Genomic DNA, 21031 nt, shown 5'->3' on the forward strand with positions numbered 1-21031 from the left:
AAGTGAGGTGGCAGACCCACGATAAAGATTATATCGAAGAAGCACGCGAAATCATCAAGGCGACGCTATTTGTAATCACCCTGCATTTTTGATGCGTGCGTCAGCGGTAGCGTCTAAAACAAGATTATTTATTGCCAATTGAGCCGTTCAGGTAAAGTTAAGCCGTTAATCTTCTTTGCGCCTTTTTCCTATTTCAGACGTTTTTGAATGTTTGTACTTCTTGAACGTTTTGTCAATTTTTAAAATGATTTTTGAATGGTTTAGACCTCGAATTGAACGTGTAATGGGACAGAAGGGCAGATACATTGAATAAAGAGGGATGGTCCTGCCGGCCCATGCAAAAAAAAGGTCTTACCTAGTATCAATTTTCATTTATATTTAGCCTATAAGTGAACGACATCAGTCTTTTTACCATTTACGCTGAACACCTTTTGTATTATATCCAGGACTCCATCCGACTGCTACGTAGCTTATGTTTTTAGCTCACTGCAGGAAGAACTTACAGTCGGCATGAATAGTTCTAGGCAAGAGGAAGGGAGACGTGGGCTGGATCCAACATTCAGACCATAGCTTGCTAGTCTAGCTCACCGCTAACGCGATCGAGGTTCGGGTGCCAAGCGAGTGAGGTAGCAAGCCGACAGGCAAGGAAGCACAGGCAGTGTATAGAGCCTACTCTATCCGGTACAGCGAATGCAATGTGTCGATATGAGAACTGCTGTGCCAGCCAGCTCGAATCCGAAGGCAAAACATGCTCACATTGTTCATTCGTCGGACAAAACACAGGAAACCTCCATGTTGCCACCTCTGCCTCCCTTCCATTCCGTGTTCGCGTGTGTAAAAGAAGGAAGACAGCAAAAAGGATTTTGGGATCCGGGCGCCTAGCCAGTCAGAACCAGGCGTATCTACGATCCTGCCGACGGTATTTGAATACCGCCCACACAGCAAGAGTAGTAACTGGATCAACGCTGCAATGACAGTCTGCAACATTATCTAAAATAACACTAATAACACTAGACGAATAGCAAGAGCTTACTGGTAGAATCCGGTACGACTAATACTAACGTCATAAGAAATACTAGCATTAATAGATGTTGCCCGTACTCAGCTGTACTATGTGGAGACGCGAGTCGTCGCTGGTCACAATACGAGAGAGAAGGAAAAAGGCCCTTTGCGCGTCTGTTCCGGTTTTCGTTTGCTCCTTGTCCGTGCAGGTCGCATCGTCGAGTTCAGGCGTATTGTTGTTCTTTATGCAGCGCAAAGAAAGTAGTCTCTGGGCTGCTTCTCTACGGAAACTTACTCACTCGTCTGGTTACCTTGACCTAGCTGCACGCGGCCTCGGGTGCGAGTGGATGTTCGCCGCAAGACAAAAGGGGCCGAGCTCCGCAGTAGTTTGCCGTAATTATCGCTGTAGATATCACTGGGCCCGACCATATTCGTTTTTTGAGCTTATATATGTACAGACAAATTATACATCCCAGATAATAGCTATAGCCTATGATAGTAAATCGTAATGAGGACTTTCTTTCCAATCAGTCCGAATGATTGAATTGCTCTAGAATGTAACGGTAAAACCAATAGCACAAAAATTCATCAAGTCCCTTTCTATAGTAGACATTCGGGTCAAATGAAAAATAGCATAAATCTATATTCTGACAATACGTTGGGGAACTATGTTAATTTAAGGCGATGGAACTGACTTGAGCTAAAATAAATAGCTTCTTAATTAGTATGATGATCTAGTATCACATGACAGGAAAAGAAAATAAAATTACGTTCACTTCCTAAACATTAATTATAAAAAAATAATTTTCTACGTGATTTATGGTCGTCATACAGACATGTGTAAAATTTTGCCTACGTTTCTATTTCTATATTTCGCGACAGCGACTTGAGAGCAAATTCACACGAAAATTGTTTCTTCTTTACAGGTTGAACTATTTATATGGAGGCCTGTCACACACCCGGAGCTATCATGTGGTAAACATACTACTACACTGGCTTTGTTGCATTCTGTTAGGGGAGCTGGCCAGCCGACTTTTTTGCTCAACTTCAGTGGAACGAACTTCGAGAAGTACCCGGTCCGAAAGCCTGGGATCATTCAGCTTCGGAGCGAACCCTGTTGGCCGACGAAATGATCAGCAGTACTTTAGCACCGCACTTGGATTACGCGTCGCCGTTATATTGATCTTTGGAGGCCAGCCAGTTCACACTGAAGCGGTGAGAATATATACGTAAATACATCGATCTATTCTAGAGAAATTACGAAAAAATCAATTTCGTATCGTAAATATCGAGTTGCCAGCTTAGATTCAAGGTCTAAAAACGAACGTTCCAAGTTGTAGCTACCGAAATCCAATTGGTACACTTTAGAAGATAACGGTCAAGTTCATCTTATGTGCTAACTACCTCCGTTTTTCAAGTACAGATAATAAATTAATTATTTTTTATATCTTGTTATATGTTCACAGGTGACATCGATTGTGGGTCGGGCCGATCTTCTTTGCGGTGTTTTCTATCTGCTGGCGTTATTAACGTTCATGTCTTCATGTGATAATGACGAACCACATTTTGCCCCGGTACAGGATCAGTTGATTACCACCGATGGACTAATGTTTCAATATGACGCCTCTAATAACGTCACAACAGCTAGAGTCATACGGAAGACCAGCGAATCGCAGCAGATCATGCAGTTAACTAGACTAAAGTTGTGGCTTTCAATGGTGTTTGCTATACTGGCGTTACTTAGCAAAGAACAAGGTCTTACAGTTTTCGGCTTATTCATCATCTATAGATTGAGGATACTATGCAAGCGATCTGATTCCAGTTTTCACTGGTAAGCCAAATTCACGCTAATTCTAAGCTGGGCTAGTCACTTTACTGTACTTTGAAAGTTTTTGCCATTGATCTCATGAGCTTCGATTTCCAATAGGTGATAATTTCTAGTTTTTATGGTAATACTTGATCTACGGCTGTTTTCTGCCCAAAACAGGAGCTGAAGCAGGGTTTCATTACGTGCTGTGTTCTGATAGTCTCAGGTGCATTCGGATGGTCGACAGAAATAGTTCATAAATTTCAGCTGTCCTCTTGGTCGGTAGCCTGACGCCTACTTCCTTTCATATGAGCGCTTGACGACACGATAATGTAGGAAAAGCACGAGGAGCGCTCTCCTATGCGTCCTCGTGCAAAAAAAAACTCGTCGCTCCCTTTCTATCAGCTTTTGTTAGGACAGACAAGTGTTGATTTGCATTCAACCTCCTTCTTGCTTTAACCATCCGCTGATGAGATAAGAACCTGCTTGTTCTTCACTGCTGTTCCTTTCGTGGTTGCCCTACATTGGCAACGTCCTGTCTATGCGAAGTGCTTCATCCTGGCGCTTTCCGCGCTTTGCCACACGCTCTCGTGTCACTCTGCTCGCCGGGAAGGGCGCATGTCTTGTGTAGTGTCACGACGCTTCCAAGAAAAAAGAATGAACAAGGCACAGATCGAGCATATCTCACGCAGCAAAGCTAGCTTTTCCATGAGCTGTATTTACCCCTCAATTTGGCAAGACGACGCCGGTGACGTCATCATTCTCCGACTCCCAAGCGCAGGCGCAATTTGAAGCCGCTCTGTGCTGAACACGCACACGTTTCCGCGACAGCTTGGATAACCGCTTCTTGCTGACGACTCGTGGCAGTCGGCTGGAAACATACCAGATACTTTCATAACCCCTGTGCCTTCATGAGCCTCCATGCGTGCCCTCTACGTTTAGCAGCCCGCCGACACAGACTAGACCTAACTCATGCAGCTGTTGGTGGGTGGGTAGTGCCTTTTTTCTCATGTTTTCGTGCCGGTGCTGCTGTAATATTCCTGCTCTTTGCTGCAACTGACCTCTCTCAATATGGTAACGTAGGCAATCCTCAAGCCTCGGTAGCGGTACGAGGGCGGACGAGCGTGGGGCGTAGCATGGAGCCGTGCCCACCTCGGAAAAAGTTTTTCTTGAAAAAGTTCTTTTTTTTTTCATGCATTCTCTCTCCCTTTCTCGCTTTCTTCATTTTTTTCTATACAGCTCTCCTTCATCTAGTAGGGAAGCAACAGCAGGATAAAGAAGTAAAAGGCAACGCCCATATGGCCGCTCGCCTGGTGGAAGCCTCGATAGTATAGACGGATTGTGGTTTCGGGTTTGCACTTGTTTTGTTGGCTTGCTCGCTGTTCATGCACTTTGGCTTTACGTCTACGAATCCCTCTTTTGCTACTACTACCGCCGCTGCCGTCTCCAACGGAACGAAGAAGGCTAAAAGGACTAACAATAGGGTGACATAAAAGCTAAAGCAAAGCGAGTGAGAAAGAAAGCGAAGACGGCATAGAGGCTAAGGGACAGGAACAGCAAAAAATAGAGGATATGCGAGTAGTTTACGATAAGCAACTTTTACATGACAATGGATTGCCAGATTTTTTTTACTCCAAGCGGCACGTCGCTGGGCACCACCGGCTTTCATAAGTAACACGCCATGCGGAAAACGAGACATACCTGAGAAGATGTTCAGACTTCGCTAACTGCTGAGTGTGTCACTATACTACTAGAATAATTATTGGACGTCCTGCCCAGGCTGCTATACAACTCTGTTGTATCGGTCTGGCTTTGTCTTCTCATAGGATAGGCAAGGAAAAAGCAAAATTATCGCGTTATTGATGAAGGCATGAAACGATCCTGCAAGCTATCCCTTCAATTGCTTCTAGAATAATTCAGCTGCGATCCCGTAGTACGTCAAAAAAAATTTCAAAAAATTACGTCCTCGTGCAAAAGAGTTCAACAAGCAATATATAGAATATTTCCAGTCATAGGGAAACCTGTGAATGGTGGTATAGCTCGGTACACATACAAATCGTAACTATTTCTGCATGTTTGTACTAGTACATTAATTCAGTTATCTTTGCTTATATAACACCAACGTCAACACCAGCAATAATAATTCTAAGAACACTAGAAAATTCGTATGTATCTTCAACATAAACACACTATACTTCCAACGAAATTTCATTTGTTCATTTTTGTCAAAAATTTTAGCTATATAGGTCAACAACACAGTATCCCAATATCGAAGTGAATAATGTGCAACCACCCAAAACACTTTGCGCCATATGGGCCATAGGAGTCTTATTGAGCTTATAAAACTTATTAACGAGATTTGATGTCCTAAAGATAGAACTAGGGCTAGTAAGAGACATAATATCTGTCACACTTGTCGCTGCATCTAAAGTACGTCAATTGTAATCACGGGCTGCACGATGCACGGTAAAGCGAATAACAATGTGTCTTTTTAGCCGGTTCATCTCTTTCGAGTCGTAATTTCTCATGGCACTTAAAGATTCCACTAATCTCCGCAAACGTTTGCTCCTAGTTTTTGAAGTTGGTTTAAAGATCTCCGTTTCTGGGAGACTGAAGTAACTGAACAACAGTACCAAATAGGCAAGAAGATACGCGAGGCAATTTTGTGTCGCTAGATGTAGTTCCAGCCTTTTCTTAAGGGAGGTGCATTGACTTTATTTGTCGACGTTCTTCACTGTAAAATATTCTTTAATGCCTCGTATTCCATAGATTGCGCTTGAAGCTATCTTGAGATCGAACAAAATGACGGAAGCTGAACAAACGATAAGTTGATCTGATCGTTTAAGCAGCCAACGCTGTTTTCCAGCATCATTTGGTGGCGTGCGCGGCCAAACTCCTGTTTTTTGCCGAAAAAAGCAACTCCAAGTACAGAAACCGGTTAACTTAGATGAGAGACTATTTCGCGAGATGCAAAATGTCAGTGGCCGCTGTCCTGACTCCCCTCCTAAGGTTGATCGCTTTTGACAGTCAGAATTACGGTCTGTCCCACAGTTGTGGCTGCCGTGTAGTCCGGCTAGAATTTGCTGTACTTAAAACTTGTTCGTATCTCACTAAACCGTCTGCATACAAGATAATTTTGGCTGACTTCATAGGTCGTCTTATTTCATCAGGGAAGCCCTTGAGTAAGATGTAGAATAAGAGTAGGCTTCAGGTTATGCCCTGAAAAAAGCCAGTTGTTTATGTGAAAGGAGAAGGTTCGGTGATGAGTCGTAGGCTATCTTGAAATCGACTAATATCACGTAAAGCGGACTACGATATAACTAGTGGTACACTACATAGATTGGGTTAAAGCGTATGACGGAAACCCGTTGTCGGCTTCTATTTGCTCAAACGTATGCATTTTACTGTCTCTACATGTAGGGGTAGGGATTTTTCGGACTACGTCTGTCTACTACGTGTTGGAATCACAAAGTAGGCTACAGGCTGCACTACAAATTCCCGATCTGTGTCCGGCCAGGAACATATGAAATAACCAACCGGTTCAATCAACCTCGTTCCTTCTGCTAGACTGCCTTAAGACTTATTTGAGAGGAAGCCCTGTTAACGATTGAGTTCTCGCCCTAGGGCGTTTCGAAAAGGCAAAAGATAGCCAAAGGGCTTTGCTCGGATTTTAGGGGTGATCGAAGGGAGGGACCGTGACAGAACTGCCCTGTAACCCCAAAAAAATCTATTCTTTGCAAAGGCTCCCTGTTCTTCTCGTTCTTTTCGTTTAAGTTTAAACTTATAAAGGCGTAGACCTGGCTCGACGCTAAGGAAGCCACACTTTGCGACCTGAACTGTGAATTGGGGGGTACCCCCGCCTTCTTGCTTAGGCTTTCTCCAGCAGGTCGTTTCTTTGGCCTCGTGCCGGTTGCGCCTTTGCGCGCTGGTGGCATGGAATCGCTGTAAGATCGTCTCTACCATTAGAGCTGGCCGGCCGCGCCTTCTCGATCTGTAAAAGCCAAGACCAACTTCTTGGGAGTTAGTTGTATAATTCATCGCGTTAACGTCTCTCTCTAAAAGCTCAGCCACAAAGGTCCTGAGTTTCTCTCATCTCTCTAACATTACCCCATTTGCATGCCCTCTAGGTAAATTCAGACTTACCCGGATCATTTGTGAAGCGGTGCCAGTTTGAAGACAGGCTGTCAGGTCCTTTTTTAGTTGTGCGGTTTGCCCCTATGCTTGCCTTTAGTTGGTTAGATAATTTCATGCCTTGCTAACCTTCATGTCTTTGTCTAAAGACCGGAAATATCCTTGTCGTTTACTAGCATCCGAAGTTCACATGCGACGACAAGTGGTTTCCTAACAACCCGATATCGATATTAATTATATTAGTGGTCTACTACCAGGGAATATTTTTTTTATCGGCACTTTTACAGTTTGTATGTCCTGCAGCACGAAGTACAAGTTCAATGCAACAATAAACGAATTTATATGCGGTCCGAATTAATATTACTGCGAAGGGTAATTATGCATCCGTGCGCCTCCAACATATTTCGAAAAAATCTACCGAACTTCATTAAATGCTCGTGAAGCAAATGGTTTGTGAGAGACAATATTCAATGGTAAAACTGACTAGAGGAACTGTTTCCTTCATCAATGCGATAATCGGTATATAATAGAGGCACTTCTAACTATCACAGCATAATAGCTTCTTCATACCTAAAATTGTTTCTTAAGTTTGTTGATGATCGTTAAACGGTTTTACTATATCATGTTATTACCCGAATGAGATCGTAACTTGGTTGCCAACAGGGTACATAACTGACTAGCAGACAACAAAAGAATATATTAAAAGGCCTAACTTATTTCACTATTCGCAAGTAAAATGCTTCCGTCTGTTCCACTGCTAAAAAAGCTCGTAGTTTAATAGATGAATTATTCTCAGTTAGAATTTAAGGATATAATTCAACTATTTGGGGTAGTAAGCATTTTGTAGACATTGCTTATTCGCTGCGACATCTTTCTAGCGAAATCAAGACACTAGAATTCAATGGTGGGTATTAAAGTAAATATTTTTAGCCTCAAGTGCGGTGCTGCCTAAGTGAAATATTGCTCCGAGTACCTGGACCAATTCGTTTACCCTTAAGTATATAAAGCGTGTCATATATCGTGTTACTACTGCACCATTATGAGGGTGTCACGTTATTACTACTACTACTACTACTGCACTAAGCTGGAAGTGCACCATTTTGTATTTCACGCATAGGGCGAGATAATTTGAGTCAGCATTTCCGCCGGAATTATTCTCATTGCTATCTTTTATCATATCTTCCGGCAACTGGGGTTGTCTGTCGATAGTTTCGAAGGCATCGCAGCTTCTCTGGTTGTCTTTCTCTCCTTGGGTGTTCCTCTCGTAGAAAGGCTTGGCTTGTAGAAAGAATACCGGCTACTTAGTTTTGATGGCTTATTAATTTCTCCCCCAACTGCATTCGCCGCTTTGCTGTTCCTCTTGCGCTCTCCACTTTGATGTGTGCTGCACTCGTTGAGGAGTGAACAACCACATCGTTGAATGGACCAACCTGGTAGAGTTCCTGTGGGCTCACATGGTCGGTTTCCGAGATATTCCCAGGAGCCAAAGATTTTCAGGACACGGGCCACGGGGCCGGGACAGACTGCGAAATAGGTAGAACGGGTCACATATGGGAGGTCGGGGAGAGGTAAAAGAAAAAGCCGCAGAAAAGATGTGTGATTTTGTGTCCTTATAGAAGGGGCTATCGATTTTGCTACTTTTTCTTTTCAGACTCTTTTGTCTCCAGAAACCGTGAGCGGGGAGCTAAGTTATCCACAAGTGCCCGTACTAGGCTGCTCTGGCCTTCGTGCAGGGCTCAAGGAAGTTTCGACAAGGGCTTTAGCCAGTCAGAGCTTCTTTGTTCTCATCCTCCCCTTTCTTCTCCCGCTGTTGCCGGCGCCGCCGCTAGTTCTGCTAAAGCCCAGACCCGGCTGGAAGCCGCCTGTCTGCAGTTAACCTGTCCTGGGCTAGGCTCGTCCGCCCATCTTACAGACACAGCCACCCTTACAGATAGCCACGTTCAACTCTAGAGCTTAAACACACATTTACACGCAGAGACGTCCGCGTTTGGATATCTCCGATCTGATTGTATCTGGGTGCAATGCAACATTGTGGACCCTTCTATGTATCCATGTATGTATGCAAGCCAGTGCTATTTATCTGTCCATAGAAACAAAGATTTTTGGACTGCGCCTGCTCCAGAGCCATCGGAGCGGCTACCGACGTCCATTTTCCGGACGCTGTGCACTGTCTGGTCTATGTTCAAAGGGTACCACAGCCAGCAACAGCAGTACAGGCAAGAATAATAGCACTAGGTCAGACAGGGATTGCCATAGCCGAAGAAAATTGGCTGATCGAAGAAGCTAGAAGCACAGGCGTCATAGGCTTCCATACTGAGAAAAGATTGAGTGTCGAACGTAAGGGCACAGCCAAAACATAAAAAGAGTAAACAATCGCATCAGGCCGTAGAAAAAGGGGAATGCTGGTGAATCGTTTGCTTATAACATAACCGTGGGTGGATCGGTCGGTGCTGCTCGGATTGTTGCTGGGTTACGATAGCAAAGATAGAACAGCGTCATTACTTGTTTTTTCCTTTTGTGTTTTACTACTTTCCAGTCGATTAATTAACACCAAACAAAACCACATAGATTCAAAGAAAATAGCGGAAAAGTGTACAAAAAAAAAATATAATTAATTAAAAAACTTGCCATCGAGTCGACAGATATATTGATTGCAGAAGTTAAGCTCGTGATTAGAGTTGCCCTTCAAAGGTCCTTGGATCCTTTAGATCCTTTAGGTCCCACCACCAAATAATGCTGCAGCCAGCTGTTGCTCCATTCGTACTATTTTAAACCTTCCACTTTTTTGTATTGTTAAATTGTTCGACGCACCCGAATTTTTCGCGGCCTAATGCGATAATAAGCCCAGTTGCTATAATAATACAGTGATGCTTTCACACTAAATACCCTGTCGTTATGTCAGTACCGTAAATAAACACCTATAATTAACTTATATTGCATGTTGCATAGGTGAAGTTTACTTTCAACCGATTTCAACGAAACGTTTGATCTCCTTGATGTTCTTGCCTATTCGCTTCCATTGCAGTTCAGCGCGCGTTACAGGTCAAAGGCGTCTGGGTCTCATGGCTTTATCTCCATCGTTGTCTCGACCCAATCGGCCAACGCAATGGGTTGCAGCGGACGAATACCTTCAGGTTTCACTAGCCGTTCTTGCAGGACTGGTGGCGTTTCGCGTAGCCATGCTGGGCGGCAGTCTACCCCGATTCTCAGAGCACGACAATCCCGCGTCGCATCATCCTCATTTATTGACCAGGTATACACACACCTTTAAGGCTTCGTCTTTTGTCTTCCTGGCTTTCGTTCCTATTTTGTGTTACGTTCCTTAAAGGATTTTTCCTTCCCGTAATAATATACTGGGATAATGTGTCTGCCAGCTAAACTTGCTGGAAGCCAATCTTTAAACTAATGCCATAGGCCTAAGTACTGGGCATAAGGCATGAAAAACTTTTCTTATAATCTTCCTTACATATTTTCTTTTGATATCGCGCGAAAAATATACTTCTTTGCTCGATGCTAATTTTCGATAGACGTTCAGTCGTAATGCCTGAATTACGCAGAAGAAAGCTTCGTGTGTTGCTGGATCGAAAAGCTATTAGGCGAAGGAGATGGGCTAACCTGTAATGGATTACTCTTATAATGGTAGAGAATAACTGCGGGTAACTAGAGATCAAAACATTTATAATTCAATATGATACTATACAATTACTATTATGTACTGTACTAACGTACGATACATGATGTCACAGTTAGATGGGTTAAATGAAGAACAAAGCCAATCAAGCTATACAGAAACCTCCTGTGTTGATGGTTCTTATAGGTAGCCATTGTGGAACACGTACGTATCAGACATAATGCGCCAAAAAAGTATTTTAAGTATGCCATTGCAGCAGAACTACCGATACTAGACGACCATTATCTCTTTCATTGTCGCCGACATTATATCGGAGTGTATACTCACGTACTCTTATTTAATATCTGCCCCAGTATCCGTTGTTGTCGTATTCCTGATTGTAAATGGCTCCGAGATATTTTGACCTAGATATATGAACGTAGCTACGTGTCGGCTTTTGGATATATAGGATTTTTCTATTCGACTCATATCTATATGTACGTATCTATATATAAAATTAATGTTCCGAGTTACTGCTAGACTAGCTATACATTGGCTTCAGGCGGTTGGCGGCTCCTCCCCGCACGGAAACAGTGAAGTGTGCTTAGCCCCCATTTTTGCACTTAGATTAACCCACGTATCCGTAAGTTTACTGGGAGAACACGTTACCAGTGAATCATTGCAGGGACACGTATCTATGTATAGAATTATAGCTTCGAATTTTACGTTCGGGCATTCGCGTCAAGGATTGCTGTAGACGGCTGACGCTCACCATGAAATGAAGTCTGCCTACGTTCGGACTCGAACCTAAATCGTTAAAGTTTACATGGGCAAACACGTTACCGCTTCGCCATCACGGACACACGTGCTCCATGCATACATAACGTATATATGGAGACATTACATTTACTGAACTACTCAACTGAGTAGACCTGCCGAGTGATGCCTTAGTAGTAAGCTTAAATGACAAAAGAGCAAGCGGTCCTTTTGACCTGTTCGTGAAAGTGAACCGTTTGAGCACCTATACGAACCTACTATTTTTACTGTTAATCTACACAAGCAGATTGCAGTATGGCGAGTTCAGGCCAGTTTAGTGGATAGTGGATATTACTACGTAGTTATTAATCATCATTGGTAAACGTTATGGGGTTACTGATAATAACTGACGCTTGTGCGAAATGCCAACTTGTAACTCTCAACATGGAAAATCCCAATAGTCTTTAAAAATGGAGCTAACTTTTATCAAGTTTGTCTCCATGTTTGGAGACTCTACCTTGGAGGCTATCGGAGGCGGGATTGTCAAGCGTCTTTTAAAGACGGATATTTGTTAAAGGCATTATGTTTCCTATCGCAAAGATTTCACATGAAAGAGATCTTAAGGCGCAATTACGTACCGCCTTACAAAAGCTAGCGTTATCGTGTTTCTGCTTTTGGAGATTCCACTATACATAAATCAGAAAGGGAGATTATCTGCCATTTTCCGAAAATGTATATTTGCCATTATATTGAAGGTAATTACGAAAAGCATAAGAAACAGAAGATCGATGAACTACAGGAAGCTATAGGCCGTATTGTCTCACATGAGAATTATCATGGGATTCGAGCGTTGGTCAAACAACACAGTTAACATCGTGATAGACCTGTTTGACATCATCAGCATTTATACGTTAGAAGAAATTTCTCCATCTCAATCATTTTGTTAGGTGTGAAGCGTTCCGACTGAACAGTATAGCCGCTGATGTGTGCCATTAGTATACAAGCTTCGCCAATGACTACACGATAGGCGTGATTGAATGAAGAAACGTAATCTTCTTGGTACTGAATAATTGTTGAAGCCAGTAACTATATACGGACCTTAAAGCCTTGTTTTATTAGAAAACATTGATTAGATTCTGCAAAATGTCGCTTTTATACTAAATCCTTTTTCGCAGATTGCTAAGCTGTAGTTCGATGCACTTTTCAAGAACATACATGAGCTGAATTCCATATTTCACGCCTGCATTACTTGAACCTATGTTTTCGATGTTATTTCAATTAATACATTTTGGTAGGCAACGTTATCTTTACTGCAATTTCAATGCAGCCGTTCGCTCCGCTGCCCTGTAGTACTAGACGTCCCGTTGATTAATTGGAATAGCGCTCCACCCTTGCATATTCCGAACTGCAGAGCACAAAACAGTACCTGAAGTCCCTTTTTTTTTTTACAACACATTACTAGATGAGTAAGCCTGCTGTACGAGGCAGATATATTGTATATGTCACATGCCGACCTCCAACCTCGGTCAATGCCAACCTGAATTGCAATTGTACGTATGGCTGTTGGTCTCCTGTTGGATCGGCAGACGGCCACCCCTCGTGGGTTCATGTGCCACGAACCCGCGGAAATTTTCCTAGAATCAAAGCGAAGAACCAGCCGTCTCTCGTATTAACTCTTTCGACATTTTCATACGTTACCCCATACAACTAATGGGGCACCAGCTATTGCATTAGTGTAGCACAGCCGCTTGCTGGAACAGCTCATGTTGACGTAAAACGCAAGACCCTGCAATTCGTTCATATAAAAATAAACGAATAAAACATGGGGCGATCATCGCCAATAAAACTACACGTATATCCTAAATTTATATTCTAGCAGATGATAGAAATCAGAAGAACAACTAAGAGTAGCAGGGAGGTGGCACAGAGACAAGGGGGTGAACAATAGCACATATCGTACAGAGATGTACCCCTAGTAAGTCTGTGACTTGGCGGTACAATGGATTATTACTTTTCTAGCTGCTTTCAGGGATCTCTAAGTTGTACCGAAATTGGCAAATCGCCAATTTCGATACAGCTTAGAGAAAGTCGAGGTGATTCAACGAGAAAGTTGAGTAATTCAGAATTGTAAGTTTGATTAAACAGGGCCAGCAGCAGCACTGCCACTAACGTCACGAACCGTTTCAGCAATGTGTGATGGGTGTGCCTTCAGGGTCATCCCCAGCCTTTTGAATGATTCCGTTAGTCTATCAAAACCATTGTGCCAGGCCTGAGTCAGGCCTGCTCTGCTGTTGTCTAACAAGGGTCACTTTATGCGATTCTGTGCCCATGACTATTTTGCGGTCCATCGGTGGTCCGTCAAACAGGGCAACAGAAAATCCATTACGGCCAGAACGGACCCCACCGAAAAACCAAGTACCGGTCGAGACCCCTGGGGGTGGAACTGTCGTACGACTAATTTTATAGCAGCGGTGGTAGAATACAATAGGGGTGTATGGCAGCGAAAGGGAGATCTTACGCCTATCGATCGCTCATCACTTCCGTCTCCGTTTTCCTAGACGCCAAAGGAGGGTCGGCTGGGGCGTGATCTTCAACTCCGTAGAGAACAAGCTGAGCGCAAGCTGAGGACTCCTGAAGCCCGACACATCGATGCCATTTTAATTAAGCTCGATCACGTTTCGATTAAAAAAGTAGGGGGAGACAGAATTAAATCCTGTTGCATTTCGAGTAGCTCGTGAACTCCGCTAGCCATCCAATTACAATCAGTGTTGCAGGTAGGGTTGCCGTTATCGCCGTAGTTGGTCCGCTAAGTCCTTGGACTTGTCGTCTAACTCTGGGTAGATTTAATGACCGTGTACAGGGGCCTGTTTATTTTCTTATTTATTCTAACAGTAGACACAGCAGATTCAGGGACGAGCTGACCGTAGTATAGAAAGATGGGACAATACGAAGGAAATGGAGAATGCTAAACAAGCAAAAATGGCCTTTGTTTTAAACGCTCAAATAGATAACACTCATTTACGTATGTGACTATGTGTAGGCGAAATGTTTTGCGTGACTAAAAAAGCTACCCTAAACCTTCACAACGAGCCAGCGTACCTTTTAAGGCGATCTATGTATAAGCGGACGTTCGAGGTCTGCTGATGGGAGCAGACAAGAAAATGAACTCTTGTGTTTGCTACGATAGAGTTCAGACGCAATCTAAGGATGACCATATTACTATTAATATACAATAAAAAACTTGTTACCTTATAGTGCTTACAGGTGAGCTAGTGGAAAAGAAAATGCGTTTCATTTCCTGCTTTGACTCTGAGTTAGATGATTAAACGGGACCATAAATAGTATTGTTAACGGCAATATTAATGGCTGGTATTAGGAGCATCCCTAATATGCAGCCTATATTTTTTGTAATGGCTATAATCTCTCAAATAGTAAGGTTTATCATATAAAATGGCCGTGTTTTTCTTTTATTTGCTACAAATCAATTATAAAATAGCTAACATATTTGAATCAGAAGTGACCTACTCCGACTGTCAGTAGTTAAATTCTTGCTTTTTTTAATTATCCTATCGATCTACACAGCTGTGGTCTCGACGATTATTGAGACCTTGTTGTCTTTTACAGTACGATTTATATCACACACTGGCCATTATTTTTACTTGGAGTGCCAAGTTCGCATAGTTGGTTCAGCCAAGCATTGGTAGCTTCTGTTAATATTCATTATATTGTTGCGCAGAGTCCTTATAATGAGCATGTTTGCCGATGGGCTAATGTGATACTAGGTAAAGTGAGATGAATTCAAAAGCGTTGACTGCGAGTGATCCTATTTGAAAATTGTTTTCGCCATTAGCTACCTACGGCTGCAAGCCCTTCCCAACTGGTAGCAGGTAGTCGCGTCGTAGACACTGGCGCAGTTATCGGTGCCCGCCGTTACCATGGTAGATGTAAAAGTATTCCTAATGCGCTCTTAGTTCGCTAGACCCGCTGTATTTAAAGCTCGTTTGCAATTCGAGAGGACTACAAGAATTGTCTGGCTGCGGTCCCTGTCTATTGCCCTATTTTGACTACTATGTAGTAGGAGAAGGCTGGCCTATATCTAGTGAATATCTGTTCGTCATCCCGTCCAATCCTGACCGTATGAATTTTACCATGAACGACGTCTCGAAAAGTTTGAGGTCTCAGAAAGTCGCCCTACCCGAGATATCCTGACGTTCCCATCCTCTCTGTTCATCGCCGCAGTTTTCGGTTTGGATCGGCTTGTAGACACTGTTGGCCTTGAACCAACTTATTGGACAAGATGATTTTGACGAGGAATCAGAAAGCCATGCCCAGGTATGTTAAATGCCACAGGCATTTGATAAAGGGAAAGATTCCCATGGACATCTTTTCCGCTATGATCATAGATATATATATATATATATGGGTGAATATATGTACTCGTATATGTGTGCTGATTGAGCGCCAGTCGCTGGAACATCTCGACTGCGGTCATTTGCGCCACAGCTGGCACTGGCCTAAATGGCCGGATCGGTATTAATTATAATATGCTCTAATGGATAAGGGAAATACACGAAGAAGGCTAAAATTGGACGGAAAAGCGGAAACTATCGGAAGAAAAATTTGAGACCCCTTCGATCGTACAAATGACTTGGAAATACACTGACGTTTGTTTAGCTTGTCTCACTGTAAGCTACTAACGAAATGCATTATTCTGCAAAGAAAGCCACTTACATTACGAGACATATACACTGTATATATACACATGGTACATTACACATACAGATGTGAACAAATCGTGGGGTTTTACACGATGGAGACACCTCCTGTTCTTCGGTTTGCATTGCCCGTTCCGCCAGCAAGCCTCTTTCTTAACCTCGTTCTTCGCCGTTTTCCGAACGTGGAATGCCACTGGTGATGCGTGGTAACCGGGATGCTTTTAGTAATGGTGGGGCCGCGGATGGTGGCAATGCTATGGTATGAATGTACGGCGCTACGTATGTAACTATCTGGCACAGTAAACTCGTGTACGACAAACGGCTGAGTGAATGAGCGCGTAGAAACGAAGAGACAAGCCGCGCTAGACTGGTCCGAGATCCATTTGTGTCCAGTGTGGAAATCCGACTAACGGTGGTTGTCCTTCCGATTGCAGCCTTGTTGGTTCACTCTTCTGGTGTAGTAGTCAGAATATTTCAGCAAATGTGGCTAAAGAACAAATCACCTTTATGGCCAGGATTACCTTAATGGTCGTAGAAGGTTGTGCTGGTAGGGTCGTAACGGTTGGCATACAGAGGCAAAGCAACGATTCTTTGACGGGCCTGCCTATGTCGCTTACACATTACGTTTCTTTCTCCTCTCATCTCTCTTTTTCTATTTTCCTTTGACTTGATCCGAGAGAAAAAAAAAACGCAAGAAGGGCATCCGAATCCAAGTCAAGCGGACAGCAAGTCTCGAGCGAACGGCAGCCTGTCAGTATTCCCCTGTCTTTTCTCCCTCTGCCCCGCGTCTGCCTCCACCTGCCGCACTGTGTGATTGCTCGCCGCAGACAATAGCCGAAGGCCTACTTGAAGATCCCGCTGAGAAGGCCTCGCTGCTTGGTCTTTGGTGCGCTTTAGCCACGCCGATCAGACGTTCAGCCGAGTGCGTCCGTTGGTCCGCGGGTCTCGAATCGCAGATACCGTGTTCCAACTTGTATACGAGAAGAGGCCTCACTGACACGGCTAAGTCCTGTGCTTTTTTCGACAAGAGCGTCCAACAGTAACGTAGAATGATATTGCCGCTGCCATGGCTATTCCCTCAGTACATAGCGCGATAGGATCGCCAAAATCGGTGTTGTTAACTGCTCCTCCTGGTGCTTTTAATACCTCTACTCGCCGCGATTCTCCCACTATTGCTACTACAACTACTTGTCTCATTGGCAAAGGAGACCTCATCTGTGCGTCACGCCTCACGGGTCCAAACGGCCACGCGTAGAGAGAGGACACTGGGCGCGGCTGCGATCAGTACGGCCTCTCTTTCTCCGCTGCTTTTACTGCTACTTGCTGGGCAACCCTCGCAGTTGAAGCCGCTCTCAACCTGCCTATTCTAGGCCATGTAAGAAATGTATGATGCGACGATTTCCACTGGTACTTCGAGTACAGCTCTAGCGCCATTATAAGCTTTGCGTTTGGGTCCTCTTGCCTGGCTAGCCCAGTCCAATTTTAGTTTCAGCAAGGGTGGTTAGCCCTACTAAGTCAGAACCATGAGTATTCTAATGATACTATGCTACTTCTGCTGCCAGCATTACTACGGTACGTTCGGCGTGACCACTACAATCATTTGACAAAATTACGACTCTAATACGACTCCAACAACAACAGCAACAACAGGCGCACAATCGCTAATGTTGCTAAATCTACTATTGGATGACTGTTCAAAGGGTTAATTTAACCGGTCTCCCTTCGACGAAATGTCACTCCAACAGCGTCGCACGCTCTTTCAAAACCTTCAACTGCCCAGATTCCTGTAGGAAGTTGTAGTCAGTCTAAGGGACCGCCTAAGCCGAACGGGTGTCTACGTAGAGTAGATGTTCGTGGTAGTGGGTCAGGACAACGTCGACAGCATTTTAAGCGACTAATGACCGTTCGCCAAATAACAGCCTCTCTTCTGTTATGGATGGAAAATCTCACTGCTAAAGATTCTTAACAAACAAATAAATAACAATAACAACAACAAGAATAGAAATAAGAGCCAAAGCAGAAAATGGCACGGCGCTGCCATTGCGGAGCAGCTGAGCAGACACGGCGTCAGCTTCAGCTTAAGCCGTTGATGGCCTAAAGGTGCAAGTTTCGCAGATGTACGGCTTATTGTAGTAAAACTAGAAGGGATGATAGAAGCTATAGCAGTATAATATATGTAGGAGTATAGTGTTCGAATAATGGTAACTTCCTGCACATTTCCTCGTAATAGTTCATGGAACCCAAAGGAAGGGGGGACGAAATGGGATAGCTGAGAGGTGCCGAGCTATACAAACACTAAGGTCACGCTCCCAGCTTAAAGTAGGTGCTGGTGAGCTTTATACAGATATACTGTGCTTCCCTCTTATCTACATATGTATTCACTTCGCGAAACTTGTACGATGCTGGAGTGAGAGGGGACTCGGCGTAAATGGAACAGACGGAAGGGAAGCACCTTCTGCTTAACGCAGACGATATGGCCAGGTTGGACGCGTCATCTTTCTGTGAGCGTTAAATAAATCCCACTGTTTAGAGGCAGCTGCCAAGCAGGTAGATATGATACTTTCTGGAACCGGAAGGGGGAAAAGCTAACTTTGGCCGCTCTTAGTGGTGGTAAACGACCACGAGGGATTTAGTTTGAATGGACATCTTGGTAGGGGTTAATAAGCATCGCATTTGGCTTTGTTAACTTCAAGGTCACGCTAGACAGTCTGTTGGCAGAGGCCAGCGGATTTTTTTCACACTTGTTGGTGAGAATTTTGTTTCGTGGGAGAAGTTGTGCTACAGCTAATTGAGTACGGGAAGCCGAGGCGGATGTGCAACCCGTGTGGATAACGAAACAAGAAACCTAATAATAATAAATAATGATGTTATATAGAAACCTGGTATTAGTTTATACCAAAGGTAAAGCTAGTTATTTTTGATCTAGTTTTTCGTTGCAGTAGATAATCTAACTGTTCATGTAATTTGTTCCCGTTTTGGCATTGCTGTTGCGGTCACTTAGGGCACTGACGTATGGCTACCTGGCGGTAATGAACGTGGGAATCGTGATGTGGCCACAGGTGCTGTCCTACGATTGGCAGATGGGCTCGGTACCCCTTGTGCACTCGTTAAGAGATGGCCGTAATTTGGCCACTTTGCTTCTTGTGGTAGCCGTTGCGGAGCTTGTCCGGCGTAGTCTTAACAGTGACTTTCGGGCGCTTATATCTGGACCACCCATTTCGACTGTAAAAGAAAGCCTTGACCCGTATAGTCCTCATCGTCAACACAATGACGTGCGAAGGCTCACGGGAATTCGTGCTGAAGCACAAGGGGACATCAACGAAGCAGCTGGTGGTCTTGACGACGACGGGGGAAACAGTGCTAGCAGAAGTCCTGTGTTGTTAATGAGCGTCGCGCTGATAATTCTGCCTTGGTTGCCAGCGTCCAACCTGCTGGTGACAGTCGGCTTCGTCTTAGCCGAACGCGTACTCTATATCCCCAGCATGGGCTTCTGCCTTTTGCTGGTTGAGGGACTCAGGCGGTTGTTCGCGGCTATGCGAGACAGTAGTGCCAGACCAGCTAGTGGCTCAACACCATTGTTTTCCTGGAATCGCCATCAGAAAATTGTACTAGTTTCACTCTTGCTTCTGATCACATTGAACGCGATACGTACGGTGCGGCGGAACCGTGTTTGGATGACCCGGGAAACCCTATTCGAGTAAGTTTCACATTTATAGTATTCTCGAAGCTGCTTACCTATCAAATTTCTACGCATCATTTGCCCCTGTACACATTGTCATCAGGGTTCTGTGCCCAATACACATGCTATTATTTTGTATGTATGCCTATATATCGGATTGTATCTAATCGTTTTTGTTTTCTTGTTCTTTGCAATTCAGATCTGGAGTCCGCGACCTGCCTTCGAACTGCAAAATGCATTATAACTATGCCAACCTCATGCGTGACCTTAGGCGTAATGAGAAAGCCGCTCTTCACTATAACACGGCTATCGAGTAAGTGAGGTCTACAAGATTTAAGTAATCTGCTAAGCCTTCGGAAAAAAACTCGCTACACTCAAAATAGATGGTCCTAAACTTCAAATGAAACATATTCTCATGGGGGTTGTTTATAGGATCTTTTCCCTATTGAAAGTGTACTTACTTAAAATTTAGATGAGCGTTCTTAAAGCTCCGACGCTCGACCCATTGGTTTCCCCTTTAGCAGTTACGGCTGACATCATTAGCAGACGAACTCCTTGTTTGTTACGGTGTTTCCTCCTGTCTGACTATGATTTTGTATCTGTGTGGTCTGCTGGACAGACAGCTGTTGAAGTGTTGCTGCTTCACCTCTAAAATGTTCCTAGAGGAGATATGTACGTAGGACCATAGTTGTGCGCCCTTGTTGCAAGCTAACCATCGTCAGTTGCGACCTATCATCCTTCTCTATCACAGCGCCACTGCATCGATCGATGAAGCATTCATTGCTCTGTCGACCTACTGGCCATCTCTTTTGGCTCGCCGGCCTTATTTTTTTTTAACTTCGACTTCAATTGCCTTGACGAGCCGGATGTCCGTCAAGGAATCGTAAAAGTTTCGAGTAATCTCGAATCACTGAAGTGACCAGTAGAGAGTCATAAAATGTATTTGGCCAATCTAGCCTCAGCAGTATTTGGAATATCTTGCTAGGGGCCGAGTGAAGGGACATGTGGTCCAGTTGCTGTTAGTAACGCTGACTATCTCAATCTTCCTTCTAACTCACCGTATTCTAGGCAATGCCCAACTCACGCATCGGCTTATAACAATCTCGGAACAGTTGTCGAGTCCCAGGCTGAAGCCGAAAAACATTTTAGACGGGCGATCAACATCAACCTTCATCATGCCGGAGCCCACTACAATCTCGCCATGCTTTACCGGTATGTATTATATATATGAGCATATATTACAAGCTATTTATTTCTATCGTAGTATTGTGTTTTATTTTTGTTTCACATAGAGCGAGTACATGCCAAGCACTGATTCAAAATGATAGTAA

The 21031-nt window shown here is 43.9% G+C and overlaps 1 protein-coding gene across 5 annotated transcripts in view; it reads left to right on the top strand.

Annotated features, from left to right (window-relative positions):
• LOC111244362 (protein O-mannosyl-transferase TMTC1-like) overlaps nucleotides 1-21031 on the top strand; it is a 155098-nt gene that overhangs the window by 111722 nt on the left and 22345 nt on the right. For all 5 annotated transcript variants that reach the window (XR_015320340.1, XR_002670863.2, XM_086979162.1 and 2 more), the window contains exons 2-7: nucleotides 1929-2217; nucleotides 2469-2833; nucleotides 9966-10193; nucleotides 19023-19718; nucleotides 19900-20013; nucleotides 20769-20912. Coding sequence is in view for 3 of the 5 variants with exons in the window: in XM_086979162.1 (XP_086835288.1) it covers nucleotides 1929-2217; nucleotides 2469-2833; nucleotides 9966-10193; nucleotides 19023-19718; nucleotides 19900-20013; nucleotides 20769-20912 (1836 nt within the window). In the remaining 2 variants the exon portion in view is untranslated. The remainder of the gene's footprint in view (nucleotides 1-1928; nucleotides 2218-2468; nucleotides 2834-9965; nucleotides 10194-19022; nucleotides 19719-19899; nucleotides 20014-20768; nucleotides 20913-21031) is intronic.

The sequence above is a fragment of the Varroa destructor genome, unplaced genomic scaffold (genome assembly GCF_002443255.2).
Source record: "Varroa destructor unplaced genomic scaffold, Vdes_3.0 BEIS01000002.1, whole genome shotgun sequence".
NCBI lineage: Eukaryota > Metazoa > Arthropoda > Arachnida > Mesostigmata > Varroidae > Varroa > Varroa destructor.